Consider the following 16,047-nt stretch of genomic DNA (forward strand, 5'->3'; position numbering starts at 1 on the left):
CTGGCTTCCTTCATTCTCAGGTACACACAGACTTCAGGACCATTAGCCAGCAGTCATATTGTCTAAGTCATGAACAGTCCAAGCTCCATCTTAAAACTTGCCAATGGCTTTGTACAGGTGCTTACTAGAAATGCACACTGACATTCACAAACCATGCATGCACAGGCACACAAAAGCACATACACTCCCATTTGTGCTTACAGAGAGTGCAGCAAAGATCCATGGAAAAAGCTCTGACACAGCAGCCATGTCCACACTAGTCCCTCTTTATAAAATGGTTCCTCCCTACTCTTCATGCACCTCCCAGCAGTGATGCCAGTGGGTGGCACTCATGTTTTCCAACCACACTCAGGGCAGAACCATGGGATCCAGGAATGAAAACACTGGCAGTCACTGGCACTTTATTTGCTCTGGCACTCCCATGTGCTGCAGTTTCTTATGGAGGTGTAAGCACTGGGAAAGATTGATTACAGAAGCCCACTTACACTCTTTCTCTCTATCCTCTCACAATACTCAGCAAGCAGAAAAAGAAGTTTTGCTCACTGTGGTAATTCTGAAGTGCCTTTCAGTGCTACTTTTCAGGCCAAGACTAAATAAATTCCTGTACTAGGCTTTTTCTGCAGCTTACTTGTCTAACAGTAACATCACTGCAGTTCTTACATTCCTATCCTCACAAGGAGAATGGTAACTCAGAAATCCCACAGAACTCACATTATACATTTAATATTTTTTGCAAAGGGAGATACACAAAAGCTATGTGGAACTAACGTGTTTATGTGCATACTCAACACAGAGCACGACTACTGACAGTGCTCAACTACTTATTTTAGTAGATGAAGACATTTTTCCAGTACCAAGACAGGATAAAGGAAACAAAAATATCTTAAAAGGTTCAAAATCTGTACCTCACTGGCATTCTGATTTTCCTTGCCTGAGGATTAACACTGTACCAAGATCAGTGCTGTCTAGATCATATGAACATATACACTGTGTTACTTCAATTTAGAATTTGCATGAGAGAATTTGTGCAATTTTAACTAAATGTCAGATTCTTTATTCCACTGGATTTTTTAATATTCTTTTACACAGACTGAATCCACTCACTGGAATTCATAGAATTGTAGAGATTGGAAAAGATCATTAAAATCATCAAATCAAACAGTCAGCCCAGCACCATGTTCACCACTAAACCATGTCCTCATGTGCCACATCCACGGGTTTTTTGTACATTTCCAGGCATGGTGACTCTACCAACTTCACTGGGTAGCCTATCCCAATGTTTAATGAATCTCAGCAAAGAAATTTTTCCTGATCTAATATAAACATCCCCTGTCACAGCTTGAGACAATTTCCTCTCATCCTGTCCCTTGTTCCCTGGGAGCAGAGCCTGATCCCCCCCAGCTGTCCCCTCCTGTCAGGGAGTTGTGCAGAGCCAGAAGGGCCCCCCTGAGCCTCCTTTTCTCCAGGCTGAGCCCCCCCAGCTCCCTCAGCCCCTCCTGGTGCTCCAGCCCCTTCCCCAGCTCCGTTCCCTTCTCTGGACACGCTCCAGCCCCTCCATGTCCATTTCTTGTCCTGAGGTTCCCAGAAGTGCCCCAGGATCTGAGGTGTGGCCCCAGCAGTGCCAGCCCAGGGGACAGTCACTGCCCTGGCCCTGCTGCCACACCATGGCTGGCACAGCCCAGGTGCCATTGGCCTCCTGCCCCCTGGGCATGCCTGGCTCCTGTCCAGCCGCTGTCCCCAGAACCCCCAGGGCCTTTCCCATCTTTCCAGCCCCTCTGCCCCAGCCTGGAGCAGCAGGGGGTTGGTGTGACCCAGGGCAGGACTGGGCCCTTGGCCTTGTGGAATCTCAGAGCACTGGCCTGGGCCCATGGATCCAGCCTGTCCAGATCCCTCTGCAGAGCCTTCTGACCCTTCTGAACCCAAATCCTGATGTCAAAGCTAAATATACAATGAAGACCACAGTACCTAAAAATAGCAGAAGCAGCTGCTCTTAGACAATGGGAAATACAAGGCAAAACCTTAGCAGAAGTTGAACTACAGTCACCTGCAAACTGCTCCTAGCAGGCTGCTTGGTGCACTACACGTGGCACAGCAGTTCCACAGCCTGGCAGCAGTGCCAGGTTAAATAGCCCCCATCCTACACCAACACTGCCTCTCTGCACACATTTGCCAACAGGATGAACACTTGGGGAAAAGGCAGCATTTTGTTTCCAGCTGTGTTTGCTTGCCAAGCTGTTTTGCTGCCCTGGCAATTTAGACAAAGCACAGAGGGCAACACAGGGACAGGAATAAGCAGCTAGAAGGTGGCAGCTGTGGGAGCTGCTTAAACCAGTTCAGGAAACCCAAATAGTGAATGTGAATGTAGCTGAGCTGAATTAAGTGTTCACCAATGCCAAAAGAAGGGATTATCTCCTGTCTTTGCTGTCTTCTTATTGCTTGTTTTGCCCTCAGTTGTGCAATTGATCACATGGTAAGTTGATTCAAACCACTAACCAAGCAGGAAAAATCCACTGCTCTTTTGCCATGGTGATTTCCTGCCATTTTAGTGGCTGGTATTAGTCAGGGGTGAATGGCTAATTCATCTAAAGCTGCAGTGTGAAACCACTCCCTGTGTCAGCACAGATCCACAAGCACTGTGTGCCAGCAGAAGCCTTACCATGATTTTTCCAGTCCCCTGTCATTCATTCTCAGATGGATACTGTCCCCTTAGCAATAGCAGAAGCATTCACACAATTGTAAAGCCCTAAAATCATCAATCCTCTCTGACATTTTATGGCCTGAAGTTCTCATTATGTTATTTAAAGTGCCAGGACTAAGACTTAAGAAGCCTGAGTGACAAACTTTGTGGTGAAGACTGAAAAGAAATATCAAGACTTAAGACGCCCATGGAATATATGGGAACAGACAGCTTGAATACTGCCCACACAGAAGCTGCCTGCTGCTTGCTCCTGCCATGTTCAGGAGAGTTAAGTTGTCCATATTCACAGCAAATATATAGTTTTGCCCCTGAATATGTCTAATTTGTAAGCTATGAGCAGTTCCTTATCATCAGTGCAAACATGCAAATCCTTGTGTAATGATTAGGCAAAGGTCTAAAGAAATAGCTGATTAATTAAATACGACAAAAACAAAGGCTAAGATTCATCTAGATCTTCATTAGACCCTATAAAAAATGCTATGAGCTGACATGGACTTAATGCAGTTATTTCTCCAGACATCCTGTCCCATGTTAACTGCATACCACTTTATTATAAAAATATTCTTACACTTGTTTTCCATGCACCAACTGGGAGGATGAGCCGTAATGTGACTACAGGCACATAAAGAACAGCTGAGTAATTCAGTAACTTCAGTCCAGCACACTGCCTGACTGAAAAAGACAAATCCTTAAACCTTATGTCTTCTACTCAATTCCCTGCAGTGGCAAAACCTTGCTCTCCAGCTTTGACCATTACTATTTCACTGCTGCTTTTATTATTTCCCTCCTCTTTTATCTGACCTTTAAACACGATCAACAGTCAAGGCTTTGGCAACTGCTCTGCACAAGCGCACTGTGCTGGCTGTGCAGCAGGAAGGGAGAGCAGCCACCAGGGAACTGCAGGAACCAAAGCAGCAGGAAACCACAGGTGTGGGCAGTTGTGGACATTGAATGTCAGAGAAGAGGGAGGAATAAAGCACCATTGTAAAGCAAACACTGAAAAAGAGATTTTTTTTTTTCCCTGCCATGTCCACCGTTTACTAAAAGCAGCATCCAAAACAAATAAAAAATGAGCCTGACAGGTTTCAGCCATCCATTTGTTAGACTGCATATTCTGTCTCTTCTGCCAGTAGAAGACCTTATAGAGACTATTTCAAACAGACCATGTCACTTTTGCAAGGTTTCCCTGGCCCACGGAGCCACCTCATCTCTCACTGCAAGGCACCTGTGGGTCACCAAGCAGCATCTTCACCTGTGCTGAATGGGAAATTCTGATCAGCCACACCAGAGTCCCTTCTGCCCCTGAGAACAAGGACTAAAAGTAATATCCTGTGGCTTGCTGTAGCAATGTCTCAGCTGTAAAGATTTAGTATTATAACTCACTTTTGAAACAGCTGGTAGCTGTAACACCCTGTAAGAAAACAGTGTTTCAAAAATCAGATACAGAAACACAATATTTTCTCTTGGTCCAAAATTAAAAGCAATACTGGAATATCAAACTTAGGCTAGCTGCTACAGAAGCATATTAAGGGAGAGGAAGAAAATTAGGCTGACCACTTTTGAAGAGCTAGACCACAGAGAAAACAGCAAATAATGAGGCCCATGCTGCTATTTGAGCAGGTGGTTACTTGGAGGAAACTTGGCTTCCTTTCAATAGAGCAGGAAAAACAGGCAAAGTTAACAGTTACTACTGCACTGAAAAGTTCTTACGGTGCTAGGTTTTGCTTAGATCATCTACAAAAATTAATTTATTTGTGCTGCATAAGGAAATCTAAGTACAGAAGTGTGAAATGGTACAGAACCCGAATAAGGATTAAGACAAAGATATTTTTTCTAATGCAGACATGGACTACTATAATTTCTGGAAAATTAACATATATCTTCAACATTCCCAATGAACTAAGGCCACCCAAAGTAACTCCTCACAGGTAATCTGAAGAATGAGTTAAAATAATAAAAAAAAACCCAAGGAGTACATTATGCTGAAGCCCTTAATGAGCAGGCCATAAAAAGTCTAGAGGCCAAACTTTCAACAGTACACTATTATCTATGGCTTCCTTTCATGAAAGCAAAATCATATACTACTTTTGAAAATGTGTCCCTGCTGACTGAGCTCTGATTTTGCTGGTAGCTGCCTGTATTAAGCCTGTATCAAACCCCAGCACAAATACAGAAATTCTGAAAAACTGTGACAGCAAAAGCTATGAGAGAACATGAGAAGAATGAAGGATTTTTGTTTCAAAGCACTATGCATACATATAGCTCTTGTTGTGAAAAACCAACTGTGTGATAAAAACACTCTATGACATCACATTACTGCTTAAAGGTTTCAGAAATCCAACATAAATCTGGTTTCATAAATTCACGGCCACCTGAAGCTGTGTAGATAATTTTAGTTTTAGTTTTCCAAGTTCTGGATGTTTCTTGGTGGATCTAACACAGATTTTGTTTGTAATTTAATCAGTAGCTCATGCACACACAGGTAAACACATAAAAATCCAGATATCTGCACCACTTTGGGTTAGAGATCACTGCATTACAATCAAGCAACAGTGATGGGAGTAAAATAGTAATTAGTTCTGAATTCAGCCCGAGGCATGTATTACTTAACTAAAGACTGGACATATTTATACACACATGCATAGCATCACCCTGTTTTAATGAACTGAGACTAATTTTATACAAAACTTAATTACTTGGTTAATTTCTTCCTCTTTAAAAAAGGCCTGTGAGCCATTTCATTCAAAACAGACAGCGTGTAGAGGACATCCCTCTTTTATTTTTTCCTCAAACCCCAACACCATTATGATCACAGAAATGGCTGTAAGTAGCTTCACTACCAGCAGTAAGCACATGCACATATGTACATGCACACACACAGACATATATACTTTACAGTACAGCCACCTTCTAATTCAGGTCACATTTATGTTAATAAAAGTATTTTAAGAAATAAATATTCATGGGCTGATCTTCCAGAAGTGCTTTCTCTCACTTACCTGAGTGACACCACGTCCCTTGCCCTGCGGTTGTCTTTTCCTGAAGCTCTCCTGCTGCCGGTTCCCAGTTTGTGAGGCCACTCCCAGTAACTCTGATGATTACCTTTGGTAGGGTTGTAATTCTTATGATTAAGTTCCTCCTCACTGATTTTTCTGCTCCAGTCCCGCCCAGCTTCGGCTCCTTGCTGCTCTAGGTCTCCCCAGCTGTCTCCCCAGGGATGTCCAACACACAGCTGACAGGAAGGCACACACTTGCAGAACAGGTCTGTCTGGCTTCCACACACCTGCTGCTCATGGGCTGACTACAGCCACAGCAAAGAGCCCCCAGGCAGGTACCTGCAGTGGGTTTGAAAGGCACACCAACACAGATCAAGAGGGACAGGTTATGTAATGAACAGAATTCATACACTTCTGGGTACAGGTTCACGTTTAAAAGAATGGGCTCTTGGAACACAAAATCTGTACAAAACCCCCAGGATTCCAGAGGCTGAAAAAGCATTCAGAAAAAGCATTGAATGAAAAAGCATTCCAGACAGGAACACAGTCTGCAAATGAAGAAAGAGATAAAAGACTAATGATATCAAAACATGCTACAGAAGATAGCAGAAACACAGGGTTTTTCACATTCTGCCTTGCCCCTTTGTGTCCCTCCTTCTCAGGCTGTCCATGCATTCTGCCAGAACTTTGGAAAGTTCTGGCAGAACGCATGGACAAACAATATTCCTAAACTTCCCTGTGACCTTTTCCTGCCATGATGCCCTGGGGGGTCTCCATTGTGCTCCACTGGTGTCCTCAGCAGCCGTGGGGTCTAATCTTCATCACACCTCTGCATCTTAGTTCTGGGGACTTTCTTCCCAACCAACGCATGTATGCAAGCCCCAGCTGTTGGTCTGCCCTCCCCTATCACTGATAAATCTTGTATTAAGAGTTTCAGATTCATGAGTCCTGCTTATGTGAGTATACACAAGATTATTTGCTTATATGAGTCTACACAAGATTATTTGCTTACCTACTTCACAGGAGTGAGAGGCAGTTGCATTTCAAGAGTAAACAACAGTTCTTGTTGAGAGACAAACTTCATTTCACACTCAGCAACTCGATGCAGGTGGATTGGGGAAGATGCAGCAGATGATGTTATCTCTGCCAACTGTTTTGGCCAAACTCATCTACTCCTATTAACACTGTGTCACTGCATATAATTATGTTGTTGTGGGGAAAATTTTAGTTGTGGCACAATCAATACCTTCAGGTATCAAAAACAATAGTTAATTTAAGAGACACTTCTCATTAGCGTTATTCTTCCAGCTGTCATTAACCCATGTGTGCAAAATGGTGAAAAGCAGGAGTGATTCTTTTATTGTTTGATCTCTCTACAGACACTGGCAGGAGTGGGCAAAGTAGTATCAGCAAAATAGTCCTGTGATATGGATTTTTATTCCCTGAGAAACCAGGAGAGACATTTTCTAGACTGAAAATTTTCTTGAAATAGAAAGATCACTACAGCTTGCAGAATGTAGGCCTAGACTCTGATTTCAGCTTTTCTCTCATTCTGGTACTAATTTGCATTGACTCTCTGTAGTGTTTTCTCCATGAAGGAGCAGGGGATCTGCCTTATACCTCATTCTCCATTAAATAGCAGTAAAATGCAAATAACAGCTCCTCATTTAAATGAGTTCCTTACTGAAATGAGTTACATTCCACAGGCACCCTCCTCAAGGGCACCTGGAGGAAAACCTATTCAGATTCCTTTAAAAAAAAATGACAACTGAAAATCTTCCTCCTTTCAGTTTCTACACCTCCCTGCCGTGGAAGAGAGTGTGAAAGGCAAAGGGTTAAATATTCAGGGTAAGCATATGCAAAAGCAGCAATGGCTGCAGCTTTTAATTTCCCTCACCAGCTCCCAGTCTGACTGGTTGGATAAGACATTTTAATGGTTCAGAGTTCAGGCTTCAGCCTATATAATCCTCCTCATTCATCAATGAGGAGGCCTTTCCTCCTGCTTAGTGAAGTGACAGAAGTCATTTATTGTCCTGTGAAAAACAGACTTTTCCTGCTATGTCTTGTATTGTATGCGCATCCACAAAGAAAACATTGCCTGTTTAACATCCTCTATCCTTCTCTGTTTTTTCCTTATGATTAAGCACAGCAGACTGGCAGTTTTATTAACATAACCACCCTCTTTATCTCCAAGGCTGCCGGAGCACACGTAGAAACCATCCTAACCACACACAGCTGCTGCACCATAGCCTCAAGACGGGTTCTGGGACTAAGTAGTGAACTTATTATTTTCACCTTCTAATATAAGACTTAAAACTGTGGCTTATAGCTGATAGACTGTGACTGACCTTTTGGTCAACATAAGCCCACAGAGGTGTAGAAACTCGGAAGCTAAGGGGCTAATGTGTAAGTCTCAAACAACAACAGCCAGGCAGCTGCAGAGCCAAGCAAGGATCGTTGGTAACAACATACTGTGAGAAAGAACAAGATGTGGCTGGGGAAGGGGCATGCAGAGGAAGGACAGCACTTTTCTGGGACACACACCCTTGATGTAGTTTCTGTAGATAAGCACAACATGGCACAGCAGAGGGATGATCTTAAAGCGAAACAAAACCTCCCATCATTATCCTAAGCATCTTATGATGCTCTGCCTCATGAGCTTTGCCTCTCAAAGTAGCAGGTTTTCTTAAGAAAAATTACAAGCCTATTTTTTTTATGGCAACTCTGTTGTGATTTTCAGTTCAGCCCTGAAGTATTTCTTATTTGAAATTCCCAAAGGTTCCACCATATGAAAATAAATAAAGTAGAAAACTGAAATGACCTAATGATTAGGCATCAATCTTCATCAGCTAGCTGAAGATCCAGTAATTTGCTAGCACTTCCTTTATTCAGGGATTTTACTCAGCTGCTTTAGAATCCCTGCAAAACTTTAGCGACACAATGCTCTGTCTGATAAAGTTGCATTCATGCAACTTAGGTGAATAAATACTTGATTTTATTTTGAAAACAGAGTCTCAGCTTCAAACCAGCTACTCAGTTGGCAGTGAAATGAGTGGTGATTGCAAGAGATGAGCAAGTCTGCTGCATAATGAGAATACTAATATACCAAATAATTAAAAACAGGACTAAGTTTGTGTTTGTGAGGATGAAAAAGGATAACAAGAGACAGCCCAAACCATCCAAGGTCTGGATATTGATCTGGAATGGGACATGACTTGGACCATGGACAATTCAGAAATGGGACTCTGCTATAAACCAGATAATTCGTATCTATTAACTCTTGACAAACCTTGAGTCTTGTCTCCAGAAAAAAATCTAACCTGATTTTGCCTAGTACTGCAAACACCTTCTCCAGCTTTTTTTGTTTCAATGACGCAAAGGACATAGAATCACAGAACAGTTTGGAAAGGACCTTTATAGACCATGCAGTTCCAATCCCCTGCCGTGGGCAGAGACACTTTCCACTAGTCCATACAGCCTGACCCTGAACACTTCCAGGGATGGGCATCCACAAATTTCTCAGGACAGCCTGTTCCAACTTCTCACCACCCTCAATGGCAAGTATTTTTTCCTTATATCCAATATAAACCTACTCTCCTTAGGCGTGAAGCTGCTGCTCGTTGAGCTGCCATTGCCGGCCCTGGTCTGACGTCTCCCTCCATCCCGCAGGCAGGGAGAGACTCCCTGAGGAAAGCAGCAGAAGCTCCACGCAGCTTTAAACTCAGGGGTTAAGAAGAACTTTTGCGTTACTGTCAGGACAGCCCCTGAAACAACCTCAGCCCATCGGGCACGGCAGCTCCTGCGGCCCGGCGCGCCCGGGGGCCGTGCGGGCCCGGGCTGGCGGCGGAGGGCGGCCCTGCTGCTGTGCCGGGGCTGTGGGCACGGAGGGCCGCACCTCTCCTCCTCCGGGCCCGGGGATGGCACCGCGCCGGGGCTGTGGGCACGGTGGGCGGCACCTCCCCTACCCCGGGCCCGGGGATAGCACCGCGCCGGGGCTGTGGGCACGGAGGGCGGCACCGCCCCTGCTCCGGGCCCGGGATGGCACCGCTCCGGGAGCGGTGCGGATGGAGGCCGCGCTCCCCAGCACGCCCAGCCCTGTTCCGTTTGACATCCTCTGTCCTTCTCTGCTTTTTCTTTATGGTTACGCACGCTGAAAGGCAGCAGACTGGCAGTTTTATTAACATAACCATCCTCTATCTGCAGGACAGCTGTAGCACACGTAGAAACCACCCAGACCACACACACGGCTCGGTTGGATGGATGGGCAGAGCCCAATAAGATGATATTTAATAAGTCCAAGTGCCGAGTCCTGCATTTTAGCCACAGTAACCCCCTGCAACGCCATAGGCTGGGGACAGTGTGGATAGACAGTGTCCAGGCAGAAAGGGACCAGTGTGCCCTGGGCAAGAAGGCCAGTGGCATCCTGGCCTGTGTCAGGAATAGCGTGGCCAGCAGGAGCAGGGAGGTCATTCCACTGTACTGGTGAGGCCACACCTTGAGTGCTGTGTCCAGTTCTGGCCCCTCAGTTTAGGAAGGGCGTTGAGAGGCTTGAGCACACCCAGAGAAGGCAACGGGGCTGGTGAGGGGCTTGGAACACAAGCCCTGTGAGGAACGACTGAGGGGGCTGGGGGTGTTTAGCCTGGAGAAAAGGAGACTCAATGGTGACCTTATCACTCTCTACAGCTACCTGAAAGGTGGCTGCAGTCAGGCGGGGTTGGTCTCTTTCTCCAGGCAGCAACTGACAGAACGAGAGGACACAGTCTCAAGCTGCATCAAGGGAAATATAGGTTGAATATTGGGGAAAAGTTTTTTATAGAAAGAGTGATAAAGTACTGGAATTGTCTGCCTGGGGAGGTGGTGGAGTCACCATTCCTGGATGTGTTTAAAAAAAGACTGGATGTGGCAATCGGTGCCATGGTTTACTTGAGGCGTTAGGGTATGGGTTGCACTCGATGATCTTGAAGGTCTCTTCCTGCCTAGTGATTCTGTGATTCTGTCTGTGATGCCGCACAGAGCCGGCCGCGGCGGCGCTGGAAGGGATGGGCAGGCGGGACACGGAGCCGGGACCCGGAGCCGGGACCCAGAGCCGGGACACGGTGCCAGGGCACAGCCACAGCCACAGCCCGGCGCCGCGGAGCGCCAACCGCGCCGCCCTCCCGGCCGCCGAGCTCTCCCAAGAGATTGTGTTCGTGAAACACAGAATCAACCGAGCTCGTGAGCCCGGGCAATGAGCGGGCGGGAGGGGCGGGCACGGCGGCCGGGCGGCGTTTGGTGTCGCGTTACCGCCCGCCCCGTCCGTGAGGGCGGCCGGCGGGGCGGCCCCGGCGCCCCCGGGGACGCGGCCGTGGCGGCGGCCGAAAGGTGCCCGTGGTGTGGGACAGCGCCCCGGCCTGGGCTCTAAAGGGGGATGGCCGGTTAACCTCAGTTTTACCTCGTTGTACGAAGAGACACTTGGAACACCTAGCGTCCGAGGTTTGCCGCCGGTTTACAATGCTGTAAGGCCATTACAAACCACCGGTCGCGTTCCTTCCGCACGTACCTGCAATAAACCCCGGAAAACAGATACCCACTGAGTCTGAGAAATCATGGGATAAAAACTCTGCAGTGTGATCTACACTGAAGCACTTCCGTCTCTTTCTGCACAGTTCCGTCCCATCCACTGATGGTTTTCAGAAAAGGAAATTAAAGGCAATACTTTGTGTTACGTTTTCGGTGAACACTATGGTTCTAAAACTCTGGTTTTGCCCCAAGCACTTTTACATCCTAGAATTTAATTCTCTACAACTAAGCAGAGCTTAGGGAATCATAATCACTTATCTGCCTCTATGGTGACAGAACTTCGTGTTTGTACTTAACCTGTCTGGAGCCTGCAATTGTGAAATAAATACTGGTTACAAATGGGGATTTTACGGCTAACTTTGAAAATAAGGAGTTGCCCTGGGTCAGAGTATTTGGGAGAGAAGCTGCAAGACAACTGTAACAGGGTAATGAAGTTTGCTAGTGAAGAGTTTGACACAATGATCTTTTATTACTGATACAAAAAATCTTTATTTTGCACAAGCACAGCATATTTTAGCTTATTCTTTCTACTAATTTCAAAATGAGTCACAAGTAATATGCAGCATACAGATGACCAGTAACCTTAAAGTCAGATTCTTACTGAATTCACATGTAGATCTTAAAAGTATATGCTTTTATTTTTTTATTGCTATGTTACTTGGTCTCAACTATGAAAATCAACTCACTTTAGAGTAAAATAAAGTAGGAAATTCCTGGTTTCCTTATAGATGGCTGAATCAGAATCTCAGGAAGGAAACGATTATAACAGGGGAAGGATGGTGGAGAACATTAAAACAGACATGGAGGAACTTCTGGAGGAAATGGAAAAACTAACAGGTACAGGTCTTTATTAGGAATTATATGGATTTTTCTACTAAAGACACTGAAGATTTATTTTTATATTTATTCTGTAAACTTCTGTGGGATAGAAATGTAATTAAAACAATCACCGTCAACTAATGCCCTGGTGTTCTTAATTGTGAAAAAGCATGCAGATCATTTAGGTGGTTCAGATGGCTCAGAATTAAAAATCAATAGGTGATGATGCATACTTCAGAGTGTTGGTTAAAAAATGAAATATTACTAAGGTATTTAATGTATAATTGTTAAAATATAGTCTATAAAATGAGACTTAATTCTAAAAAATGGATACATATCACCTCTCAGATCAGTGTACTATAGTGAATTCTTGGTAAAATAAAAGGGGAAGTAAGTAAGTGTACATTAGTGTATAAGTGCTAAAACTATTTGCTCAGCTTTATCAGATACTCTTTGTTTCAAAATCAATTCCATTATTTAAGGTACTGATTATTTCAAGATCAATTTCATTACTTAAGTTGTCCTAAAAATATTTCATTTCTGTTGCAATCTCCTTCATCTTATTCTTCCTCGCCTAACACAAGCTGTAACCGGTCTGGAGGCAGGACTCCTTATATAATATTCATATATTTTAGAACACTCTCTTGACCCTTTCCATTTAATTACCTGTTTTGTGGTCATTTTTAGTTGAAGTGTCCACCCTTGTTTCATAATTTACATCAGTGTACTTTCATTATGAACTATTTTGAGACATTTATAAGAAGTAATACTGAACACTCCATTTAATCTAGTATTACTGTAGGCAGTTTCTGTTTCATTTTCCAGCCTTCTCTGAGATCCAAAGTGATAATAATTCATTTTATTAATTGAATTTGCTTATTGAATTTATTTATTGAATCAGTCCTTGCTGTTTCCTGGCCAGAAAACAGTAATAGGTGTTGTGTTTGCAGTGCGTGCAGCCTGGATGGCTTACAGCTACACAGCCATCCAGAGCAACGCAGACCTGTCCAACGCCATGCAGCACTCAGAAGATGCTTTCCTGATGTGCAAAGAGCAGATGGAGAAGAAATGGCAAGAGGTGCTACTGGAATCTAGACGTGAAAGGGAAAAAAAGGAATAAATTGAACTTGGTCATGCTGCCAGAATGACATTCCTTGGAAAATCACTTAAGTCCTTTTTTCTCTCAGCTTTGGAGGTTTCACAGGCACTGTGGGAAATGGGCTTTCCTCTTGCTAAGAACTACTTATTTGTGAATGGCTGTGGAATTATTTTAATGAGATTACACATATAGCTTCATATAATTGAGGGTAAAAGGCAGCAATGTGTGTATTTGCATAATGCCCATCAGTAATCCTGGTAGAGTTTGCACACACAACTGACACACCCTCTGACCTTTTCCCTGGAAGATCATACTCCATGGTCAGCATAACTGGAATTCTTAGAAACCTGAACAAACTGGGGAGATGGGGAGCAGGGCTGATGTAGAGGACCAGCCTAATGACATTGCACTAGTCCATGCCTTTCAAAGAAAACTGAAGAATTGCTTACTTTCCCAAATGAAACACAGGTTACATTCTAGATCTGCAGATAGATTTAGATGGTTTTATTTAGTATTGTCATCTAGATGTTCAATTACACAGTTTTATTATTTAGATAGATCATCTATAGTTGTTTCATCTTCTTCCATTAGATTCTTAACCATTTCTTTGAACTGATTTCCCCAGAAAGATTGTTCCTCTCAAACCCTCTGAAGGTGGCATGAAATAAATTTTTTTTTTTACCATTATAGACTGCAGTGAGTGTGGTGGCATTGCTGCAGAAAATACTACCCATGTTATAAAACATGCTTTTCTCCATACATTCTTACTGTAAAATATTAGAAAAGGACTAAAAAATTTCTTCTTTAGTCAGGATGTAGATTAAGAGCAGCACCTCATGGTTTGTGGTTTTACATAAATGAGTAATTTATCAGAGATGGAATTAACTGCAATAAGTTTTAAGGATCTTACCTTTTATTCAAATCAGTCTCTTTTAACTAGAAAGTAACCACCATGCAGCAAGTGAGAGCACCTCCATCTCCTCTGAAGAGGTAATGATTTAAATCACATCTAAATAATCCCTGAAAGTTTGCCAATGTTTAGGCTGTGTATTTCTTTGAGAGTGGTTGATCTAAATTCAGACAAAATGTTTATCCACTGAAGTAAAAAATACGCAGACAATTTAACTTCGGGTGTTTGTTTTTTTTAATACCAAGTATTTCTAGAGATACAAATGGTAAGAACAAACTTTGAATTCTACACTTGACTTTCCCATGGGTAGGTCTTCACTTCTCCCCAAGATTTTCTTTGCAGTTATGTGATGATTACAAGAGGAAAGTTAGGGATGGGCAGCAGTGCTTATTCCTAGAAAAACTATACAGCAAAATATTTATATTTTTACTTTGCTATTTTTATCCTTTATTTATTTACTGGGTTATTACTCACCATCTACCCTATTTCAGCCCCCCTCGAGCCTGCAGCAGACCCCAGATAGCCCACATTGCAACACCTTTATTTCTTGTCACTGGGGTGTGTCCATGAATTTCCAGAAAAAAATTAAGTGGAGTAACAGCCCCATCTAGTGCTCACATAACTGTACCAGTAAACTGGATTGCTGACATCTCTTAACTCCCCAGCACCCATTTCCTGTGATGAGAAGTGTCAGCAGTTGTGTGGGGTGTAACGCTGCAATGCTTTTACCACTCATGACACAGCAAAATTTACTGATCTTAGTTATGCACTGCACCTATTGGCAGATCAAGAGGCTGATGTCCAAGAGTAATCTATCCAAGAGCCATCAAGTGGAGCCATAAATATTCTCAATACTCTGCTTTACAGCATTGAGAATATTTTAGAGTATTGTTTCCATTAGCAGTTTCTTACCAAGAAACACATGAGACTTATACAAAGCCTCCTGTATAATTCTGATGGAAATTCTTCTGGTTCAAACTGTGCTCTTCTTTCCAGTGTAAAACAACTGAGAGTGCTGAAATGAGAACATTTCACACTCAGGCATCTCAACCTTGTCAGAACATGTCCTAGAGCTCTGTTCAGAATATTTATTTCATTTACTATTACTGCCCTCCAGTCCTTTATTATAGCCCAAATTACCTCAGAAAGGCTCAAGAAACCATATGAGCTGTTTTACCTTATAGCATATTTTCAAAATTTCAGTCCACATTCTTGCAGCAATTTTTCCTGAAATTGAATCTGTAACACAGATTTATTATATATATATAATATATATTAAATATATACATAATTATATCTAAATATATCTATTTACACATACTACTAAAATAATAATCTTTTTTTCTGAACAAAAACTGTATCACAGGCACTACTGGCATGAAAATGGCAGTGTATAATTTATTAATTTTAAGGACCTTTGTGGTCCTACTCAAGGACCATTTACAAGTCAAAACTTACAGCCAAACACTGAAGAATAATGTATTTTGACACTAGTCAGAAAATATGAAGCTCTGAGTCTTTTCTATCACATTTTAAAGCCTTAAGATATTAATTACTCATCTCATCAGCTGGTGGTACTAAGTCATCAAGATCTATTTTTCTGCTCAGTGCATGGTTGTCCTGCTCTAGGACTGAATTTAGTCATAGCACCTTGCTCCATTATTGCAAACAGAACAAAACAATATTTAAGCTACCACTTATTTGACACGGCCTCCAAAATCTTCTCATCCCATTTACACCTGTGGAAGGATCCCACTGCCACTTGGCTCCAGCAGAATGATTTTCCCTGCAGCTCTGAGGACTTCAGAGCATGGACTTTCTCTCTACAGAACCACAGCAGCACTGAAGGCTCACTGGTTCTCCAAAAAGCCAAACCAGCAGAAAGCAGAATGATGTCTAAGGCCATGGCTTTGAACTCAGAATCTGCAAAGAGACTCTGTAAAAAATCCACAAGTAACAGAGTCAG

At 43.2% G+C, this 16,047-nt stretch overlaps 1 protein-coding gene across 1 annotated transcript; it reads left to right on the forward strand.

Moving 5' to 3' along the window:
• The first annotated feature begins 11,012 nt into the window (after positions 1-11,012).
• On the forward strand, positions 11,013-13,933 carry SYCE3 (synaptonemal complex central element protein 3). Its single transcript, XM_058805901.1, has 3 exons — positions 11,013-11,189; positions 11,982-12,090; positions 13,023-13,933. Exons 2-3 carry the CDS (start codon positions 11,982-11,984, stop codon positions 13,190-13,192), a joined length of 279 nt encoding a protein of 92 aa, XP_058661884.1. The 5' UTR covers positions 11,013-11,189; the 3' UTR covers positions 13,193-13,933.
• Positions 13,934-16,047: the final 2,114 nt, after the last annotated feature.

This window comes from Ammospiza caudacuta, chromosome 5, assembly GCF_027887145.1.
Source record: "Ammospiza caudacuta isolate bAmmCau1 chromosome 5, bAmmCau1.pri, whole genome shotgun sequence".
In the NCBI taxonomy this organism is placed as follows: domain Eukaryota; kingdom Metazoa; phylum Chordata; class Aves; order Passeriformes; family Passerellidae; genus Ammospiza; species Ammospiza caudacuta.

Excerpts from the sequence above, each read along its gene's own strand:
- SYCE3 (XM_058805901.1), top strand. The coding sequence starts at position 11,982 with ATGGCTGAATCAGAATCTCAGGAAGGAAACGATTATAACAGGGGAAGG. Across the intron at positions 12,091-13,022 it reads GGAAATGGAAAAACTAACAG|TGCGTGCAGCCTGGATGGCT; the intron begins GTACAGGTCTTT and ends TTGTGTTTGCAG.